The sequence below is a fragment of the Fusarium redolens genome (genome assembly GCF_020744475.1).
Source record: "Fusarium redolens strain MPI-CAGE-AT-0023 chromosome Unknown BKA55scaffold_12, whole genome shotgun sequence".
NCBI classification, from domain to species: Eukaryota; Fungi; Ascomycota; class Sordariomycetes; order Hypocreales; family Nectriaceae; genus Fusarium; species Fusarium redolens.
The window spans coordinates 15,188-35,413 of NW_025763675.1; the positions used below are offsets into that span (position 1 = coordinate 15,188).

General features: G+C 50.1%; 8 protein-coding genes across 8 annotated transcripts; 4 read left to right on the top strand and 4 right to left on the bottom strand.

Annotated features, from left to right (window-relative positions):
* Positions 1-1,519: 1,519 nt before the first annotated feature.
* On the top strand, positions 1,520-2,944 carry BKA55DRAFT_517305 (chaperonin 10-like protein; the record flags this gene model as incomplete). The annotated part of the gene is made up of 7 exons (XM_046188177.1): positions 1,520-1,601; positions 1,680-1,734; positions 1,790-1,936; positions 1,987-2,548; positions 2,604-2,632; positions 2,702-2,794; positions 2,848-2,944. The coding sequence occupies 7 exons, from the start codon at positions 1,520-1,522 to the stop codon at positions 2,942-2,944; spliced, it is 1,065 nt and encodes a 354-aa protein (XP_046046723.1).
* A 34-nt stretch (positions 2,945-2,978) lies between these two features.
* On the bottom strand, positions 2,979-3,386 carry BKA55DRAFT_692397 (tRNA-splicing endonuclease subunit Sen15; the record flags this gene model as incomplete). Its single annotated transcript, XM_046199779.1, has 1 exon — positions 2,979-3,386. The coding sequence occupies one exon, from the start codon at positions 3,384-3,386 to the stop codon at positions 2,979-2,981; it is 408 nt and encodes a 135-aa protein (XP_046046724.1).
* An 823-nt stretch (positions 3,387-4,209) lies between these two features.
* On the top strand, positions 4,210-5,574 carry BKA55DRAFT_692398 (uncharacterized protein; the record flags this gene model as incomplete). The annotated part of the gene is made up of 2 exons (XM_046199780.1): positions 4,210-4,808; positions 4,866-5,574. 2 exons carry the CDS (start codon positions 4,210-4,212, stop codon positions 5,572-5,574), a joined length of 1,308 nt encoding a protein of 435 aa, XP_046046725.1.
* A 461-nt stretch (positions 5,575-6,035) lies between these two features.
* Positions 6,036-6,896, top strand: BKA55DRAFT_574186 (Yippee/Mis18). Its single transcript, XM_046193282.1, has 2 exons — positions 6,036-6,413; positions 6,484-6,896. Exons 1-2 carry the CDS (start codon positions 6,315-6,317, stop codon positions 6,715-6,717), a joined length of 333 nt encoding a protein of 110 aa, XP_046046726.1. The 5' UTR covers positions 6,036-6,314; the 3' UTR covers positions 6,718-6,896.
* BKA55DRAFT_574188 (uncharacterized protein) lies at positions 6,897-8,833 on the bottom strand. The gene is made up of 3 exons (XM_046193283.1): positions 8,301-8,833; positions 7,343-8,232; positions 6,897-7,288 (listed from the first exon to the last, which is right to left on the bottom strand). The coding sequence occupies exons 1-3, from the start codon at positions 8,382-8,384 to the stop codon at positions 7,018-7,020; spliced, it is 1,245 nt and encodes a 414-aa protein (XP_046046727.1). The 5' UTR covers positions 8,385-8,833; the 3' UTR covers positions 6,897-7,017.
* Positions 8,834-9,455: 622 nt separating this feature from the next.
* Positions 9,456-11,733, bottom strand: BKA55DRAFT_86794 (ferric reductase like transmembrane component-domain-containing protein). Its single transcript, XM_046201671.1, has 3 exons — positions 11,092-11,733; positions 10,779-10,979; positions 9,456-10,712 (listed from the first exon to the last, which is right to left on the bottom strand). Exons 1-3 carry the CDS (start codon positions 11,578-11,580, stop codon positions 9,645-9,647), a joined length of 1,758 nt encoding a protein of 585 aa, XP_046046728.1. The 5' UTR covers positions 11,581-11,733; the 3' UTR covers positions 9,456-9,644.
* Positions 11,734-13,054: 1,321 nt separating this feature from the next.
* Positions 13,055-15,697, bottom strand: BKA55DRAFT_574198 (uncharacterized protein). The gene has a single exon (XM_046193284.1). The coding sequence runs from the start codon at positions 15,538-15,540 to the stop codon at positions 13,144-13,146; it is 2,397 nt and encodes a 798-aa protein (XP_046046729.1). The 5' UTR covers positions 15,541-15,697; the 3' UTR covers positions 13,055-13,143.
* A 434-nt stretch (positions 15,698-16,131) lies between these two features.
* BKA55DRAFT_516853 (clustered mitochondria-domain-containing protein) lies at positions 16,132-20,202 on the top strand (the record flags this gene model as incomplete). The annotated part of the gene is made up of 4 exons (XM_046188126.1): positions 16,132-16,168; positions 16,355-16,423; positions 16,485-16,543; positions 16,603-20,202. The coding sequence occupies 4 exons, from the start codon at positions 16,132-16,134 to the stop codon at positions 20,200-20,202; spliced, it is 3,765 nt and encodes a 1,254-aa protein (XP_046046730.1).
* Positions 20,203-20,226: the final 24 nt, after the last annotated feature.

Here is a 20,226-nt window from a genome sequence, read left to right on the forward strand (position 1 = left end):
AGCCAAAAAGAGCCGCCTCGTCTGACATTGTCCGTCAGATAAATATCTCACGCACTCAACGCCTTCTAGCGGACTGTCCCGCTCTGTGAAGCGCAGTCTGATTGGCTGACCCCGGAGACTGCCCCAGCCGCTGGACGAGGGGAAGTGGACACTTGGATAAAAGTGGATAACCTCAATGTGCGTGCCCCTTCAGGTTGTGGGGTATTCGGCTACCGTGTATCGATTAATATCACGCACTGTCCGTGCCTCAATTGGGGCTGTCTTGAGTCGCAAGATTAAAAAAAAGGGCCGTTTTGTGCTGTCATTGGACCCTCCGCAATTTTCCCACAAAAAGCGGCTCTCTCTTGTCCTGGAATTGAAATGACCATGCCATGACCGCTTCTGCGTTGCCGGCCGCGGAAGCTGATAGCAAGCAAGCGAGCATCCTTGGCTTGTTCAATGCAATAACAAGTAAGGTAAGGTAAGCGAGGACTCGATGTGTGCTTACCTGGGAACAGTAGCAGGTAACTTAAAAAGAGAAAGACAATTGATTAATGGGGCTTTGTTTTGTTCTAGAAATCTGACAGAAACTCACGACATAAATGACGCAGTGAATCTGTCACGTCACGGTTACATGCTTCTAAAGCTCCCGTCCATTATCGATATTGGGCAGAAGTGTCAGTCGGCCTCTAAACTGACCAATGATTGGCTTTCTTTGTTCATCAGGTACACACCTAGATTAACTGTCTAGGCCTAGTCGAGGGTGCCCCGGGCCTTAGCTTGAACTTTGCTGTGACTGACTCGTTACCCCAGGGTACCACATGAGAAGTGCAAGTCCACGATGGATTGATTGGTACTTATTGGCCATCATTATAAGTCCGATTAACCGATAATTCATTTTAACTTTGAGGACATCAATATCCGAATATCTGATAACATATAACTTACTACGGAGTACAGTATATAGATTATCAGGTCCAGATCTTGGTCTTTACTGTCCCGTTTCGTAACGACCAGATACCGAACTTGCCCCGCGGGAACTGCTACAGTAGCATTCATCTCAAAATTAACCGATCACCAAGCCTGAGTACTTTTAGGTATTCGCACCATAGGCCGTCAATGACATCCATAGTTCTCTAGACTCTGTTGACTGTGCAAACGCCACGCACATCGTTTTTATGGCCCCAAATTTAGAAGTTTCGTTATTCTAAGCACACTTCACATTCAGACCCCAACCCTTAGCATGCAGACAGAGTATTTGCAAGTTTATCGTGATACCCCACTACAATACGGATACCACAAATCCTACTATCTGCCACCGATGGCGGAACACTCAACCCCACCTCGGTCGTTACAAAACTCTTCGATCTTTGAGTGAAGTACATCAACCCAATTGGTATATCTTTTGAAGTGACTAGCCCCCTTTGCGAAGAGTTTGCTGTACAATTTGCGCCTATACGAGCAACTATTCGTATAGTCAGTTGTCTAAGCCAGTTTCACATCATCGTCAATGACATTCACGAAACCATAAACCAACACCATGTCTTTGCCATCAACCATGAAGGCCGTCGTTTTCGACGGTCTGTATAAGGTATCAGTGCAGGATAGGCCAGTACCTCAGAGTAAGTTGACAAGCCACCCAGCTTGAGACCCATCACTATTGAATGTGTGCTATTCTGACTACAGCTAACTCAACATAGTCCACGATGAGAGGGATATCATTATCAAAGTACATGCCGCTGGCTTGTGTGGATCGTAAAGACGACATTATCCGCAACATGTTGTCCCATTTGCTAACTAGAGGCCCCAGAGAACTTCACATCTATCGTGGTCATCAACCTTCAGATACTGGCTTCATCATGGGCCACGAGTTCACTGGAACGGTCGTCAAGATTGGGTCAGCTGTAAAGACCATCAGCATCGGCGACAAGGTCGTTGCCCCCTTCACAGCTTCCTGGTGAGCTCTCCCCTCCACCGTCCGGTATTCGTGCTCATCGGGAACTGCAGCGGCAACTGTTTCTTCTGCAACAACGGTTGCTCAGCCCGTTGCGTTGAGAGCCAGCTGTTCGGCTGTGAAACTCTTGACGGAGGACAAGCCGAGTACGTTCGGATTCCCATGGCTGATGCAACTGCTGTCAAGGCCCCTGAGACTATCTCAGACCAGGCTCTCCTCCTCATGGCAGATATCTTTCCCACCGGATTCTATGGTGTAAAGAGCGCCGCAGAATTGATCCCTTCACAGAACATTCAAGATGCCACATTGGTCGTCATAGGCTGTGGCCCTGTTGGACTTTGTGCTATCCTAGCGGCCACCCATTTCAAGCCTCGCCACCTTTTTGCCGTCGATAGTGTCGACAGTCGCCTGGAGCAAGCTCGTAAACTCGGTGCAGAGCCCCTGAACTTCGAGATAGATAGAGCAGGGCTGGAAGCCAGAATAAAGGAGGTTACGGAAGGACGAGGCGCAGATATGGTTGTTGAAGTTGTTGGCCAGTCCCCAGCTTTGAGGACTGCATTCGATATCGTGCGACCTTTTGGTGCTATCAGTAGCATCGGTGTCCACAACAAGGAGGTCTGATATCAGAGCAAGACGCTGATCAGAGACAGGAGCTAACATCACTATGCAGATTCCGTGGACGGGCGACGATGCGTATACGTATGTAACGTCTTGTGATGCTTTGTGTATTGGTCCAAAAAGAGAACTGACTGGCTGACCTTGTTGCAGAAAGAACATTCGAGTGCAGATGGGTCGCTGCCCAGTTCGCAGCGTCTTTGACGAAGCCCTCAAGTTGCTGGAGCAGAAGCAAGACCAGATTGGGTGAGTTTGTGGGCTGCTGTTGGAAATGCTTCAACAGCTAACATTACCTCAAGCTTCTTGTTCGACCACATCATGCCGCTCGCACAGGCGCCTGAAGGATATACTCTCTTTGAGCAGCGTAAGACGCAGAAAGTAGTTTTCACATTGTAGTTCAAATTGCAAGCCCGGATTAGGATGTCGACGGTTAGTTTTGTCGAGGCTTGACCATGCCCTCTTGCATTAGATAGTAGACAACCGTGGAATCGTTATGCACGGTAGCCAGGACAAGTCTCTTCTCTCGTGGGCCATTGTGCTCGATGGAGTCAAATATCTCAGAGAATCTCTTGATAGACCATTTTTCTTCGGGATGCACTGCCAACACCCACTCGAGCTCTGGTGTCTGATCCAGAGGCTCTCCGGTAGCCCTCTCACGTTCCAGAGCAGCAATCTGGTCATCAGGATGGGTGTAGAGCCGTTTCGGCGGCAATCCTCTGATCAGAGGTCGCTGAGTTGTCGTTTCATGAACTTTGAGGGAGACCCAATCATGCTGATATTGCAGATTGTATACGACTGTTGAAGTGACGTTTGAAACCGGGTCACTTGAGGGATCCATGTCGAGCATATCGAATATTACTGACCCTTATATAATGTCCACGTAATGAGTGCCAAGGGAGGCGAGTGATGAAATATGATACAGATTAGGGCCAAGAGGCAGTGTATGCGCGGAAGCCAAATACGCGTATGAGGGCGAGGCGCGGCTCTGCGACCAGGAAAAAAATATCCGCGCGTAGAAAATTGGCGAGGATTTTCACAACAGTAACGAACGAACAGTGAATGGCTGAAAATCCGTGGTAAGAGAGATTGATGGAGATTCTAGACCTTGTACGGAGTGACGAGGTAAAGATTAGCATTTTTATTTTATGGACCGATTGAAGGTGGATAGCAATGCCTTTGAAGAGTGGGGAGTATATGCACCTCAGATTGAACGAGAACGAAGTGAGCATTCGTTTATTCACATGTTCCAGGAGAATTTAGGGTCGTTTAGACTTTTGTGTCTCAGTCAGGAACTTCGCTTTGCCTTTGATTGACCAATAACGACCCCCCCGACGTTGCCGTGAACCGTCAGTAGCTTCAGTGCTTTAGATACCTACGGTAGGTTGTACGGAGTAGCTCGGTAGTGATTGGCATCCACTATCCACATTAGCATTAGACCCTGAGAGAGGATGGAGATAAATTGGCAAGTCCCACCGTTGCTAGGCACGTTCATGTGGATCACAATCGCATTCCATTCTCTCTCATTGCCTACCTATTTAAATACATTGTATAGACATCTTCATTCACTGAAACAAGCATCAATTGCACATAGTATCAATACTCGTCAATCAATTACAGCTTTTCGGGCGCCCAATCTAGGGTCGCCAAGTCGCATAGCCACCATGGCAAACTCTGGGCAACCTTCCTATAATGGCACAGATACCGAACCCTTTCCAAGCCTCGACAATGCGTCACCAAACCCCAACCATACAAACATAAACACCGACTCCCCATCGCTTGTTGAGAATCGCCCAGCGGCCTCTTCATCTCTCAGTGGTCGTCTCCGCAGAGTTTCCCAAAGTTTCGAAGTTTCCGGCCCCCCTGAAGGGTTTATGGCCGCTACAGGAACCATCGCAGCATCCATATTCTCGCGACAGACTGTGGCGCGAAGGCCATCGGACACCTCGATACCGATGCAAACAGGCCAGTCCCTTGGGGACACATCCAGGCAGAGCACATTCCCAGCCGTCAATGAAGAGCCGCCCGAAGAGAAGGCAAACGCAAGCGTCGCGTCCCCCAGGCGAAACTTAACTGGTGAGCCTGCCGCCGCGGCTCCTTTCGACAATGGATATCATTTCCCGCCAAAGCATTCGTTTGGACAGTCGACGAAACTTGGATTGATCGCTTTCTGGAACTATGTTCGAACACCCACCGGCTTTCTTGTTACTATTTACGGTCTGAACGTCGTTGCCTGGGGCGGAATGCTCTTCTTACTACTTTGGTAAGTTAATAATTTGTCTCTCTCGATGAAGACCAACCATGCTGACAAGCTCTCTAGCAATGCTTCACCCGCGATGTGTGTTCCGGATTGTAACGACATCAACTCCCCCAGGCGCAAGTGGATAGAGTGGGACTCCCAGATTCTGAATGCTCTATTCTGTGTTACAGGATTTGGTCTCGCTCCATGGCGCTTCCGTGATTTGTATTTCCTGCTTCAGTATCGGTTCCAGAAGAAGGAAGTTGCCCTTCGGCGATTGGCAGGCATTCACCGAGGATGGTTCCGCCTTCCAGGGTCCGATCAGATTGATCCTCAAATAGGCCCCCATAACATCTCGTCTGCGCCGGAACTAGCCTCATCACTCGCCTGCCCATTCCCTGAAGATAAGATTCCCGACGCTCCGCTGACTGGCGTGCGCGCCCCGCCAACACCCATCACGAGAATGGACGCCGTCATCTGGCTGATGGTATGGAACACGTTTCTGCAGTGCGTCCTGTCCGGATTCATGTGGGGTCTTAACCGTTACGATCGTCCCAGCTGGTCTACAGGTCTTTTTGTAGCACTAGCTTGTATTGTCGCCGCCATCGGAGGACTTGTCATGTTTCTCGAGGGGAAGAAAGTTAAGGGCATCGAAGGTGTCCCCATTTCCGAAGAAGACCAGAAGCTATTACAACAGGACCGGGAACGTGGCGTGTGGCATTACAACAATATCAAGGACAAAGACCTGGCTGCTGAAGAAGCAAAGAAGAAAAAGAAGGCAGAGAAGTGATCCCCTTGCTGCATACCTGTTTGACATGTATAGGCGTAAGGGCGAATCTTGGATGGCTAATGGCTGTATTGGGTGGTTTCACTGATTTAATATTTGTGCTCTTTACAATAGCAACAGGCGTTGGATGAGCTTGCCGATAGAGCAACCATATCGTGCATATATAAAACAATTTGGGATACAATAATAAATTGCCTCTATTCTTTGTGATACATTGATGGTTGTTTGTGAATATCATAGACCGCAATCGATGAGACTACGGATACCAGTTCTCATGATGATTTCTTCGGCCTTCTCAGTTACTCACTGCTACGCCAAAAGTATGAGAATCAGACCATCAATGAATATTGAGACATCAGAAAAGGCGCCATGAGGCTTTCTAAGGTTTGGATACCTATACAGCCATCTCAACTTTATCTCAGTCAAGCCGAGACTCTCTTATCTTACATATATGGCTGATGGAGTAGGCAGACCCCGCTTCCATTCACCTAACCCCGGCCTCCGCCTCACTATTAAAGAGGGACGTACCCGCATTAGCTAACTCCGGCCTCATGACGTGCCATTCCTACCGTGACCTATCGTGACCCTTCTCCACTGTTCGTTGAACTTTCCCTTCTCAACTTACTCAACCAACAAGTTCACGATACATCTCGACAACTTCGACTTTACGCATTATCAGTACAAACACCTCCAATACTCTTCCAGTTTGGCATCGCCCTTCGTTCGCCTCAGGGCCCCGCATCATGGGGCTGGCTTACAACACCTACCTTAATAGCAGCAAGATCTACGGCTGCAAGACATGCAAGGCCCATCTTGCTAACCATGAGGATATTATCAGTCGTGTATGTTGCTCTCACACTTTCCAACTTCTTAACTCCTCTTTAGATACCTGTCCGCTAATGCCGGTATCAGAACTTCCGTGGCCAACATGGCAAGGCCTACCTCTTTCACAACGTCGTCAATATCGAGACAGGTCCTCCGAACGAACGTAACATGACGACCGGTCGACACGTAGTCCGTGATATTACATGCCGCCAGTGCAAGGAAACCGTTGGATGGAAGTACGATAAGGCCTACGAATCTTCAGAGAAATACAAAGAGGGCAAGTTTATTCTTGAGGCTGAGCTGCTATGTAATGTTACTTGAGGCCTGGTAGTCGAGGCACCTCCTACGGTCATCGTTGGCTGCTTTTTGTCTCAGGCGTTATCTGGATATCGGACGCACGGGCGTTGACTGCATTTTTGGGTGGCTCACACACTGTTTTTGACTATGACAAGGACAAACAAGAGATAGTTATGTTTCCGAACCATTGGAACTTTCAATATGATAGACTATTCCAACTAAATCCTATACTCCAAACCTAGACGCCATTCGGGCATGCAGATGACTCCAAAACTCTGGCCCAACAATAATATGTTCTAGTGTCGCAGCAGGAAATGCTTTCACTCAACGGTGCTCAATGGGCTCCTCAGGTAAGAGCTCCTCGACCTCTTCATCCGGGACTCTGAGGAACTCCAGAGGAGGCTGAACAATACCGTTAAACAAGAAGGTGAAGTAAACAAGCAGGGCGAAGCCGACAATCTGGAGCCACTTGAAAGTCTCCCAGCCTAAGCCGAGGGAGACGATCCAGATGAACAGGGTTCGGCAAGTGTCGATGGTAGATCGAGAAGTAGCGCTCACGCTTCGTGTAACGGACAAGCCAAAGAAGTTGAAGCCACTATTAGTAAATGTCAGTCTTTGGCTATCTAAATTTGATTAACGAGATACTCACCCAATGCTGATCATGATGAGAAAACTAGAAATGAGGACCTGCTTGTTCTCGGTCATCTGGCGCCAGCCCTCGACAATGTCGAAATATCCATATTTGCCAGCTTCAGTGGAGCCGATAGTGGTATGCAGAACAAGCATGGCGAGGAGGGTAACACTGAAACCAAAGATGCCCTCCCAGCCGACCACTCTGATTGGGTCGATTGTAGATCTCTCCAGGAGATATTCCTCGAGGACAAACTGGGTGGCTGTGAAGATCTGGGCACCAGCGATAAGCAAAACACCCACAATGGCCCTGGCAGCGTCTGAAAGACCCCCGTCAGTAACCGAGTCCTCCTCGGGCTGCCCAATGGAGTTCTCGGGCTTCTCATCTGGCCAGATAGCTCCCGCCAAGCCAACGACTGCGACACCCATAACAACGCCGACAAGGGAGAGCCACTGGAAGAGATGCAAGTGCCGCTTGAGGAAGACGACGCTGAAGAGACCGACGAACAAGACGAGAGCACCTCGTGTCATTTGGTAGATGGATGCAGCAACCATAAGAAGTCCAGCGTTCATGAGCGTGGTACCGCAGATGTCGCAAATAGCGGGCAGAGCAAGCAAGGTAACTCGGTATCCCCTCAAGATGGATGGACCAGTATGAAGGAGCTTTGTACGATCGTCGGCTTCGGGCGCAGCTTCAGGATCGCCATTTTCCTCGGTATCAACAGCTTGATAGCCTCTGTCTTCTGGTGCAGAACCCTTGAATCGACGCCAGAGAGCCATGAGTCCAACAACCAGCCAGCAACCCATCTCGCCAATAAACATCTGGGCGGTTTGGAGGACCGGCTGGTTGAAGAAAGCGCGCTTCCTTGGATTGCCATCGGGGCCACAGTTTCGAACACATTGGTTGTCCTATGGAGAGGTGAGTCAGTTACAGCTCTGCTAACATGGCGGAACAGCGGATGCGCATGTCGTCATACCTGATACTTGGTCAACAAGGTGTTGCAAACACCTGTGAGCAGCATCATGGCTACAAGAAAAGGGATGAGACTTCTAGACGCCATATTGAAGAGTTGGTCGATTACCGTCGACCAAACTTCAGTGGTTGATGTTATTCAAAGAGTGAATGTGGAAGATGGGGGATGAGACGGCTGAGAAGGTCAGCCAGAACTGATAAGAGTCAGGTCTGGAACAAAGAGCTGATAAGCTCCAACCTAATTGAAGGCGGAGTAGAGGTACGTAACACAGATGTAAATGCAGGGCTCAGACACTTGACCCGAATGTGGAGTCGTCGCCTCACTAAATGCATGCACTACCTGCATTAGCCGTTAGATCTCCTCTTGGGAGTGCTACGCGTTACGCGTTACCTCGAGGTTCATGCTCTGAGCCGAGCCGATGTACCTTTTGATTTTTGGTGGAGAGCCGGGGTTAGTTTATGCGGGTCACAGCGAGACAAGCGAGATCCCAGCCACCAGACTTCTTGGGGGGTGACATGTGCATAATTATTGCCGTATCATAATTCACAAAGCTGTTATCGGCTTTTCATTCCCTGCTCAGATCGATTATGATCAACTCCAGCCTCCCATCTATATTTGTTAGACCTTTTGTGTCCAATTTCGACAAGGAACACGAGTTCGAGTGTCTCAGCGCTGGGTCAAATGATGGTCATCTCTGGAAGATCATGGTCAGCGCTTCCGGTCACCTGCCGAGACGGCACACAAGTCACTTGATCAATGTCACGTTCAGAGATAGATCCAACATGGTCTAGTGCAAAGTGGATTATGTACTGTGAACTATGCGTTGGTGGATGGCTCTTGAACAGCAAGTGAATAACTTCTCAACCTTAGTGCCATTGATAATTTGAGATAGAGAACAAACTTCCTTTATTGTCATCCAACGACACATTTTAATGAATACTTCTTTGTCAGGAATAGCCAAACTGATCATAAGTTTTATTTCTTTTGGTAAATCTTAGTGTGGTAATGTTCATTCACCGATCACGAGTAGTAGTTGAAACACTTATGGCCGTTACTTGTTTTAGTGCTACTGAGTGCTGGTCCTCAAAAGGACAGAAAAGGAGCGTAGATACACCTCGATCTAAAGTACAATACATGAAATTGATCTCAAAATTGAGCCTTGCTTCGCAAGATGTCCAAAGATGGACTGGAAACATCCGAATCCCTGAAAACTCTCAGAGTTCAGAAATGAGAGCCAGTGCTGTTGCTGTTGCTCATGGTCTTGGGGACCCTCATGGTTGGGAATTATGGACTGGACTAGCCAGGAAATGCCAAAAACTCCCAAACACCTCATATCCGCTGTTAAGCTTACCACGTGAACGCCTCCTCGATGAAATCGATGTGAGATCGATCCTGGCGGTTTCGGACAGCCAGGCGAACCTCGTCACTGAGGGCACCAGGGCCACAAACAGTCACAGCCATGGCACCAACCTGGTGCTCTTGCTCCATGCCTAGGAGAGTGTTGATGTTGGGTCGTCCGGGGAACATCTGAACAGTCGACGAGGGGCTGTGAATTTCCTTGGTCGAGCGAGGCTGGCTGACAAAGAGCATGATTCGGAGAACGTCCCTTCTCTTGTCCATGCCCAGGATCTCAGTCATCCAGGGGCGGATCCACTCCAGATGCTCAGGAGTCTGAATGGTCCAGACTAACAAGATCCTTCGAGTTGCCACAGTACCCTCAGAGTAACCCTCAACAAGATGCTTGATATAGGGAACGGGGTGAGTGATGCCGACACCTCCAGCGAAGAGAACCACGGTACCGTACGAGTCGAAAGAGTGGTGTCCACCATAGGGGCCCTCGGCGAAGCAGCTTGTCTCGAAACGACCTCCGGGGGCAGCGACTGCCTTCTTGTAGAGGCTGTCAGTCATACCGGTCCTGCCTCGGATGATGAAAGAAACTCGCTGTTGTTGCATGGCCAAAAGATCTTGGTTGGTGGTGGCTAATCGGTCGCTCTTGACATCCTCGACGTCATCGTACCAGGCGACGGAGAAGGGGTGAGATTGCCAGTAGCTGATGGCTGGCATGTAGAGATAGGCGTGCTGTCCAGGGGCGGCGTTCCAGGGGCGAGCCAGAGTCATGGTCAATCGAACAGCATTTCCAGGGAGAGCTTCGACAATAGTTCGGGAGCGCGAACCTCCAACGTGGGAGCGAATGACACGCCAGATACGATAGGTTCGGTCGAAACTCCAGAGAGCGATCACACCATAAACGTAGCAGAGCCACTTGAACAGACCAGGGGACGCTGACAAGTGATAGTACAATCCCACAACGGCGGCGGTGGCAGCGAGGATGTGGAGAGCCTTGAAGATCTCGTAAAAGGCATGGCGAAGAGGACTGGAGGCCTGGATACCGAGGAAGACAAAGGAGCAAGTGGCCTAGAAGGTGTAAGTAAAATTTCATTCACATGATAGACGTTAAGAAATGTCACTGAAGTGACTTACAATAAAGCCGGGAAGAATAAAGTTGCCCGCGGGAGGGGTGAACACCCAACCGTTCTTACCATAGTGGGCAAGGGTATGAGCGAGAGCCTCAAGAATGACAATACGGCCAAACCAACGGTGGATCAGGTTGTAGGTGTCAAAGGAGATGTTCAAGAGAGGGATGAGAGGGTTGTTGCGTCCAGCCAGAAGGAAGAGAGGGACCTGAAATGGAAATAAGGTTAGTGGCATGTACTAGTGAAATTCGGAACAACCTAAGCCAAGCACTATAGAGTGCTTTGGCTTGGCGATCCTTAATATGCAATTCAATTCATACCATGTTGACAGTTGAGAGGACACCAGTGCGGTTGCGAATGACACCGCAGGCGGTGGCCATATCAGCGGAATAATCGATGTCGATAACACACCAGACGACATTGGAAACGAAGTAGGACACGAGGAAAAGTAGTTGGAAACGGGTGGGTAGAGTTCCAACGTTGATGGCCTTGCTTAGCTGGATTTCGCGGTTGTGGCGCTTGCTGAAGACGGGAGCGTAAAGAAGGTGGCGCTTCAGGGCAGCGAACTTCTGGTTAGGGATAGCGAAGTAGCGCTGCTTGTCGTTGTTTAGGCAAGAAACATGTCGAGTGAGTCGGATAATTCGTTCGCAGACCTTCCAGACGATAACAGCAGCAGAGACAGCACCACAGACGATCATGAGGTACTTGGAGAGGTTTCCGTTGGTGGCTTCGGCGATTTCTTTAGCGAGTTGTTGCTCTGGTGTGAGCTCGTAACCGCCTCGCGGCAGCAGTGAGTTTCCGGCACTCATTGCGACTGAAGAAAGAAGGGAAAGACTGAGAACAAAAAAAAAAAAAAAACAATAAGATCGAGGTGTCGAAGTGAAAAATTTAGAAAAGAAAAACCTCCCCTGGAGGAATCGAGTCGAATGGTCGAAGAAGCGGCGGCGAAGAGAAAAAGAAGAGAGAAGGAGAGAGAGGGCGCTGTCGACAGTGATGGGGCCAAGGGACCGTAATGTAGCCGCAGCAACAACAACACCAACCACAGCAGACAGTGAACAGATGAATGAATGAGAGAGTGTGTGTCTGAATGGAAACCAGCTCCGAAACAAACAATTCCTACGCCGTCTTTAGGAATGAACTGAAGACGTCAAGGTTGACGAAACAAGACAAGGCAAGGAAGAGTTTTGAAAAAACGATTGCGGAGGCCAAGGGAGGGATACTATTAAGAACGAGCAGGGGGTATTTTGCGAGATAAGTTGGGTCAATAGTAAATTCCCCAGCAATCATGGCTCAAGCAGATCATATTCAAGGCCGCGTGTAGGCTTGTCGTAGAAACAGTGGCCATGCAGTGTCCCTTGCTTTCTCATTTGCAGCCCAGCCCAGTCCATCAGCTCTATCCCGCTTCCTATCCCTGAGTATCCCACTGAGGGGCCCATCTGCCAGTGACCAGCTGCTCTACGACAGTGAGCGAGTTACAGCTGGGGCCAGCTGCGAGGCCACTGGTCTAGCCTCTAGTCTCAGGGGCATCTAGTTTCAAGATATTCATCTACGCATTCGAGATTCCCTGATCTGACCTTGTCATTGGGCGAGCCTCCTCAATCTAGGAAACCCCCCGGCGGCTCTACTAGCGAACTGAGGTGAACTGACCCAGTCAGCGTCTGCGTTGCAATTGCGCGGGACACGATGCATTGAACAGGGGAGATGACTGTGGCGCTGGCTCCGAGTGGCGGAAGGACATCTAATATCCTAGCACCGCGGGGCGCAACTGGGATTCTGAAACAAGGGCTTTCCCAGCTTCTGGGTAATCAGTTTCTTGGCCGTTCGAGGGTGTCTAAGGTAGGGGATTATGATCTTATTAAAACTTCAATGCCCCGCTAATTTTAAACTCTCTTTTAGTATTTTTACGATAAATACTTTAATCTTGGAAGTCTTTTATTTCTCTTATACCGGAGAATACTTCATTTGTAGCCCTCACAAGGATGTACGTGGTCCCATTCCAACTGAACACGACTCAGCGGCAATGCAACCATCAAGTAAAAACTATGGACCATTTGCGGATCAAGTCCTCAGAGATTGTTCCCAGCCGAACCCAGCCTGACCCAGCAATGACATCGAATGGCGGTTTCAAGTGCCTCTAGCCCCACCATGACCGATGTTATCGTAACCGTTTCCGCGGCTCCTGAGAGGCGGAGGATTATTCTCCAGTTAAAGCCTGAGACGAGCACTGAGACGAATTCTTTACATGTACATATATGATCCTGGCCACCAACACCAACACCAAGAAAACAAAAAAAAACAAAAATCAAGGCGTAAATTGAAACTCTAATAGAATGATTGCGTATCCGTACATCCTAGTATGATCTCTCCCAAGCTTAAAGTATGCTGAGTTCGTCATCCATATCGTCCTCTCCCGGCTCTGCCAATGATGTTCCCATAGCGACTCTATTAACCCTGTTTTCCTGCCAGGTCCTTGCAATATCCAAGCGCTTGACTCTCTTGACGGTCTTGATCTTTCCGCTACTGCTGCTGTCACTGCCGTTACCATGTGTTCGTCCCAATGTTTTCCTGGGGCTGTAGTCCACCATCTGTGCACACTCGCCAAGCTCATCTCCGCTGTCTTGCTCTTCGTCAATATCCGTAATGCTGGTTGCGCTCGTATCATTCTCATCCTCCCTGTCGCTGTCGTCCGTATCATCATGATTGCCAGCATCCTTGTCACTTCCCACCGAGCTATCTTCGTCGTTTCTGCGCCTGTGATTGCAGCCCGTCTTCCCACTCAGGCCTGTCGTCCGGCCTCGACTATCTGGTCGACGATCTGTGCCTGTTCTGTAGCTCGTTCCGTCTCGACTTTGGTGTTGCTGTCTCAGCTCGCTTCCTCGTTCCTTACCAGGGCTGGGGAGAACCCATTCGCCAATCCCTTCCTCCCACTTCCAGCCCGAAAACATCGTGCTTGTTTCGAGGGTTCCCTTGCCAGCGGTGGGAAATCTTTCAGCAAAAGCAACATCTCGGAGGTCCTTCGTTTTCTGTGCCAAAACAAACGCCCCGTCGGACACCAGACATTCTTGAAACCAATCAGGAAGCCCCAGTTCATTTAAAGATGTACGAATCTCAGACAAGACGTCGTGGCAAGCCAAACCACATGCTTGTCCCCGATATTGTGCAACAGAGCAGGCCAGCAAAAGAGTTTGGCGATACTGAGGTTGAGTTGGGGAACCGTTTCTTGCTGTCAACGGTTTCACACAGTCGTAAATCGCCAGATTCCTCGCTGATAAACTGCCCACTTTCTCGTCGATCAAACTCGTGGCCAAGAATCGGGCTAAAACGAGTGTCAAAAATCCGCTGCTTCGAAACGCCCCACGACGAGTTCGTTGCTGTGTCACGCACATTTCGAGTGTGAAGAGCAGTCGTCGGATGGCGTGGGCTTTCCAAGGCTCTTTATCGCTCATCTCAATACCCAATGTCCATATCGCTGCTGCCATTGCTGCCAGGACACTAATCAGTGTCTGATCTTCTGTAGGTTGTTCTGTCTCCTTTGTTTTGCCATTGTCCAGCAGAAGCTGGTCCAGAGCTGTACACATGAACTCGACGACCGAGGGCACAGATTTTCTGGAATGTAGCAGGATTTCAATTCCTCGCATCCATACTGACTGAAACGCTCGTGATGTCAGCCAGGTCAGAGACAACTTCTTGCTGTTGATAAGGTTCGAGAGGCAATCCCATGATGGGCCGATTATTCCCCGACCTTGTAAGCTTCTTACTATAGTTCCTAGAGGCTGCACCGTACTGCTCTCGATCAAGGTGCTTGATGTACCACGAGGTGCTGCCAAAGGAAGTCTCAGGCTTGAGACAAGTCTCGCGGCTTCTGCATTACAGTCGAGACTGAGACAAAGATCGGCCAACAGCCGCACAAACGGAGGTTCGAAGAGACCTTCTGTCACGGCTGTTGCCAACAGACATAGAGCATGCGCACGGACAACAATCCTGAAGGACTTCCAACCCAGACTTGTAGTGCCGAACCCCTCGAGTTGATCGTAGAGTTCTGCCGATGCTTTAGACGATTGCCACTTGAAAGTTTTCCCTTCCTTTGCCGCAGTCTGACGATCCCATTCTTCTATCACGGCTATCGCATCTGGTATCCTGCGAAGACACATCCCTAGTAACGACTTCGGGTGTGCTGTTTGGGAGAGAGATTCGGTTGAGGTCAGCAAGCCATGCAGCCAGCTGAAAATGGCATCATATATGCGGTATTCACTATCCGAGACAATCCGGCGAAGTGATTGTAATTCTGTAACTAGCGATTTTGAATCTGTACTTATCGGCTTTGAACTCGTGGGTGAAGTCTCAGGGGCCAAATCGTCGCATCTGAACTTGCGCATGACCGGCGTCGTGAAACCGAGTCGTCCAGCTCCTGGCGGACTACGTTGAATCTTCATGCTGCCGAGAGTGCGAAATGCGCGCGGCGGTGTCGACAAAGACGAAGTGTTTGGTTTTGACTGAGATGTTACTATTCGGCGTCCTCCGTATGTGTGCCGCGCTCGCTTTGACGATTTCGTTGGTTCATTCTCGGTATTCGTACGTTTCGCCCGGGCTGTTGTTGTAGCTGGTTGCCGAGCCTCATTAACCAGTTTTCTTAAAGAAAGTAAACGACACTGGAGCTGTCGTAGCAGGCGCTGGCATCTTGCTGCCGTCCAAGGCTGTACATCTTGTTGATTGTTGTTGCGATCTCCCTTCATTAAACGATGGGCTGACGGGGATGGGAGATCAGCCATGATAGATATATTCAGGTGATACCGAAGTGGCTGAATCAATATTAGAGTATCAGTAAAGCAACAAGAAACATGTTACATGCCCAAGAGAGCCTTGGTTGTCGAATCATTAAGCAAAAGGAATACCTAAAGATAGTCAAAGACAAAGACAAAGAAGATGTTGTGTTGTTGGTAGGGAGCATAAAGAGATCGGCCAATATTTACATTCATCTACTTTTGGTCTAGCGTTGCCGTCAATCCCTCTGGGGGTCGCGACCGGCTTCGGGGCCCTAAGATTCTCTACTGGGGCTATACCTTGTTTAACCGTAGAAGCCACCGGAGGACTGAAGTACCGTCACTGTCGCGTGTTCAGCACCGGATACTCCCAGTGTCCGGATCCAATGCAATGCCGGGCCATTGCCGTCGCACCCACCACAACCTAAGTTAACCGTCCAATTTTTTTCTTCGTCCCCTCCGCTCCGTCACTACTTTACTCCCACCTTCTTTCGACGAACGTCGTTCAATTGATTGTCTTCCCCTTCCAGTGCATATCCCATGCCTGGTTTCCTCCCTCATTACCTATTCTTCTTTTGCTAAACACTCCATCTTGTCAATATGGCTGAGGAAACCACTCCTCCCGCTCAGGCGCCTGGTACGTATAATTTTTGTGCGAAGCTAGACCGCCCTTGTCGAATGCTCGCTTGTAAAGTCCGGGGTCTCAACAGCCTCGACTCGGTCATTGATGGAGCTATTATATAGCTTTTGCTTTGGCTGTACTGGTTTTTCTTGTTCTTGGTATTAAATTTACTATACTAAACCGAGCTAATACGTCTCACAGCCGCTGCGTCCGAGGAGCCCGAGACCAACATGGAGGCCGAAGCTCAAGACGTTGACGCTGGCGCTGAAGGTAGCTAAAATTATCCCTCCGATTAGCGATATAAACGACATGGATATCTGACGGTTCAAAGCGTTAATAAACCTTACCATCGTCTTGCCTGACGCCAATGCTAGCAAGATGCAGATTATGGTCCGTCATTGACTTAAACCGAGCCCCTCCAAAACCTCAAGCTCACACAAAATGTTCAGGTTTCTTCTCAAGAACAGGTTCATGAGATTCGACAGTCGATCATTGACCTTCCCTCCGCATTCCAATACACTTGCTTCCACCTCGAGTTTAACGGCGAGAAGATCAACGACTTCATTCCCCTCTCTGAAATTCCTGACCTTGGCACCACTCCCGAATTCCACGTTGTTGAAGACCCATATACCGAGAAGGAAGCTCGCATCCATTTTGTTCGCATTCGAGAGCTTATCGGTGCCTCTGGAGACCGATGCGACACTGCCCAGGGCCTACTTCCAGGACTGTCTCTCTTCGAAACTGTCGCCACAGAGGCTGTCAGCAACAACGAGTCGCCCGAGGAGTCGCCAATTCAGAACTACGATTTCCAGGCTGTGCCCTCTCTTACCGAGCTGGTCCCTCCCCCCTCTGAGCCCGCTCCTAAGACAGTGAAGCAGATCTCCTTGTCTTCCTGGAATCCTCCCCCTCCTCACCTCCGCCAGCGCGGCCACTTGCTCTACTTGGTTGTCTCCACCAACGAAGGCGAGCAATATCAGATCACCTCTCACGTTTCGGGCTTCTTCGTCAATAAGTCATCTAACGCCAAATTCGATCCTTTTCCTCGCCCGGCACCCAAGGGACAGTCTGCTCACTCTTTGCTGAGCCTGATCGAGCTTGTCTCTGCCTCATTCGCCGAGTCCTTCACGAAACTCCAGGACTACAACAACCAACGCGACCCCCTCGCCACTTTCCAAATCACCAACGCCATTCCTGCTGCTCCTTGGGTGGTTCCCTCTCCTAACTCAACACTTTGCACACATCTTCCTGATCCGGCACGATCTCAGGAGACCTATCTTCTTAATGGTGTCGAGAACACTGACACTCTGCGAGACTGGAATGAAGAGTTCCAATCAGCTAAGGAACTGCCTCGTGAGACTGTTCAGGATCGTGTTTTCCGAGAACGACTCATTTCTAAGCTCTTTGCCGATTACAATGAGGCTGCTACTCGGGGCGCTGTCATGGTCGCACGTGGCGATATTGCTCCTTTGAACCCCACAGAATGCAGAGATGCTCAGATCTTTGTCTATAACAACATCTTCTTCTCTTTCGGTGCTGACGGTGTTGGTACATTCACTTCTGAGGGCGGTGACGAGGCGGCTCGTGTCGCTACTGGCAAGGATGTTGCTGGTGTGAAGCTCGTCAACCAATTGGATATCGAGGGCCTCTTTACTCCTGCTACCGTGGTTGTTGACTACCTTGGAAAGCGAATTGTTGGTCAGAGCATTGTTCCCGGTATTTTCAAGCAGCGCGAACCTGGTGAGAACCAGATCGACTACGGTGCTGTTGACGGCAAGGACATCGTCGCCGCTGATGAGAGATTCGCTCCCGGCTTTGCTCAGCTGTCCAAGGCTCTGAAGGTCAAGAAGCATCCTGTTTGGGACAAGGATGGCAAGCGATTCGACTTGGAGGCCAGTGTGGAAACCAAGGGTCTATTGGGCACAGACGCCCGCAAGTATGTCTTGGATCTGTACCGTATCAGCCCCCTCGATATTGCTTGGTTGGATGAAGATGGTCTTCCTGAGGATGGCGATGCCTACCCTCACCGCATGACAGTCCTCCGACCGGAGCTTGTCGACTCGTTCTCACGATACAAGCTGAAGCAGTGGGTGGATAAAGAGGTTGCCCGTCGAGCGGAGCAAAAGAAGGAGAAGGAGGGTGAGGCCAAGGGTGAGGAGGATGAGGGCGAAAAGAAGACCACAGAGGGCGAGGGCGAGGGTGAAGCCTCTAAGGAGGATGATAACCAGCCTAACCTGTCGGACTTCAAGTTCGCTCTTAACCCTGACGCTTTCAGTGGCCAGGTTCCTCAGACTGATGAAGAAAAGGTCGAGTTCGCTGCTGACGAGGAAGAGGTTAGGGCGGCTGGAAAATATCTTCGCGAACAGGTTATCCCTGACCTGCTCAAGGATCTTTCCGAATCCGAGATCAGCTTCCCCATGGATGGCCAGTCGTTGAGCCGACTTCTACACAAGCGTGGTATCAACGTGAGATACCTGGGTAAGGTTGCTGAGCTCTCCAGTGATGGCCGACTCCGATGCTTGCGCGACATTTGCGTCCAAGATATGGTTGCCCGAGCCTTCAAGCATGTTTCTGCTGTCTACCTCCGACACCTACCAGTCCCTGCTGTTCCTGCTGCTGTTTCTCATCTCCTCAACTGTCTGCTTGGACACAGGTTCAATGAGAAGCCCGTTGCTGAGCTTGATCCTTCAATCCGCAGTCTCTACACTGATGCCGACTGGTCGTTCGAGAAGGTTACACCTGAGAGTCTGCGGGAGAACATTGAGGAGCAGATCCTCCAGCGATTCCGATATGAGCTAGATGAAGAGTGGCACAACCAGGTTCGCCCTGTGCAGCTCCTTCGTGAGGTGTCGTTGAAGATTGGTATTCAGCTTCTGGCCAAGGACTACAGTTTCACTGCTGAGGCTGCCGCTACCGCTACTGAGGCTGCCCCTGCAAAGGCCGAGAAGCCTGTTGCCAACGGTCAGACTAACGGAGAATCTGGTGGCAGCAAGAAGAAGAAGAAGAACAAGGCTCGTGAGGCTTCTCCCGCTGAGGCAGCTGCCCCGGCCAACTTGCATACTTTCAGCCCCGAAGACGTCATCAACCTGGTTCCTTTAATCAAGGACTCTTGCCCTCGCAGCGCCCTTGCTGAAGAGGCGCTCGAGGCTGGCCGTATCTCTCTTCTTCAAAACCAGAAGAAACTGGGCCAGGAGCTTCTGCTGGAGTCCCTTTCCCTGCACGAGCAGATCTACGGTATCTTGCATCCCGAGGTCGCTCGTGTCTACAACAGCCTATCCATGCTCTACTACCAGCTTGATGAGAAGGAGGCTGCTGTTGACCTTGCTCGTAAAGCTATTATCGTCGCTGAGAGAACTGTTGGTGTCGACTCAGCCGAGACTCTTCTTAACTACCTCAATCTGAGCCTGTTCCTCCACCAGATTGGTGACAGCAAGGGTGCTCTTGTGTACTCCAAACACGCTCTCAAGATGTGGAAGGTCATTTATGGTCCTGACCATCCTGATTCTATCACCACACTCAACAATGCTGCTGTGATGCTTCAGAACCTCAAGGCTTACCACGAGTCTCGACTCTGGTTCGAGGAGTCACTGCGCGTATGTGAGTCTGTTTTCGGCAAACAGTCGATCAACTCCGCCACCCTCCTCTTCCAGCTGGCTCAGGCTCTTGCTTTAGACCGCGACTCAAAGGGAGCTGTCACTCGCATGCGAGAGTCTTACAACGTTTTCCTTGCTGAACTTGGACCTGAGGACAAGAACACCAAGGAGGCCGAGAGCTGGTTGGAGCAGCTCACTCAGAATGCTGTCAACATTGCCAAGCATGCTAAGGATGTTGCTGCTCGAAGACTCCGAACCGGTGTTCGATTTACCACCAATCCCTCAAGTTTGGCGGCTTCCAATGCTACTGTTCCCGGCCGCACGGGACCTGGATCACAAGTTGACTCCCGCAGCATTGATGAGCTCATCAAGTTCATCGAGGGTGGTGAACATCAGCAGACCAAGAAGCGAACTGGCCGTGGAAACCCTAAGAGGCGAGGCCAGGCTGGAGCGCGATAGGCTGACAATTTAACGAAATTCTTT

What these genes read in the sequence shown, in the direction of transcription:
- BKA55DRAFT_574198 (XM_046193284.1), bottom strand. Translation starts at nt 15,540, where the DNA reads ATGGCTGATCTCCCATCCCCGTCAGCCCATCGTTTAATGAAGGGAGAT.
- BKA55DRAFT_574186 (XM_046193282.1), top strand. Translation starts at nt 6,315, where the DNA reads ATGGGGCTGGCTTACAACACCTACCTTAATAGCAGCAAGATCTACGGC. An exon ending in ATGAGGATATTATCAGTCGT is followed by an intron (nt 6,414 to 6,483) that starts GTATGTTGCTCT and finishes TGCCGGTATCAG; the next exon opens with AACTTCCGTGGCCAACATGG.
- BKA55DRAFT_86794 (XM_046201671.1), bottom strand. Translation starts at nt 11,580, where the DNA reads ATGAGTGCCGGAAACTCACTGCTGCCGCGAGGCGGTTACGAGCTCACA. An exon ending in TCCTCTCAACTGTCAACATG is followed by an intron (nt 10,980 to 11,091) that starts GTATGAATTGAA and finishes TTTCCATTTCAG; the next exon opens with GTCCCTCTCTTCCTTCTGGC. An exon ending in TTATTCTTCCCGGCTTTATT is followed by an intron (nt 10,713 to 10,778) that starts GTAAGTCACTTC and finishes TACACCTTCTAG; the next exon opens with GCCACTTGCTCCTTTGTCTT.
- BKA55DRAFT_574188 (XM_046193283.1), bottom strand. Translation starts at nt 8,384, where the DNA reads ATGGCGTCTAGAAGTCTCATCCCTTTTCTTGTAGCCATGATGCTGCTC. An exon ending in CCTTGTTGACCAAGTATCAG is followed by an intron (nt 8,233 to 8,300) that starts GTATGACGACAT and finishes ACCTCTCCATAG; the next exon opens with GACAACCAATGTGTTCGAAA. An exon ending in CTCATCATGATCAGCATTGG is followed by an intron (nt 7,289 to 7,342) that starts GTGAGTATCTCG and finishes ATTTACTAATAG; the next exon opens with TGGCTTCAACTTCTTTGGCT.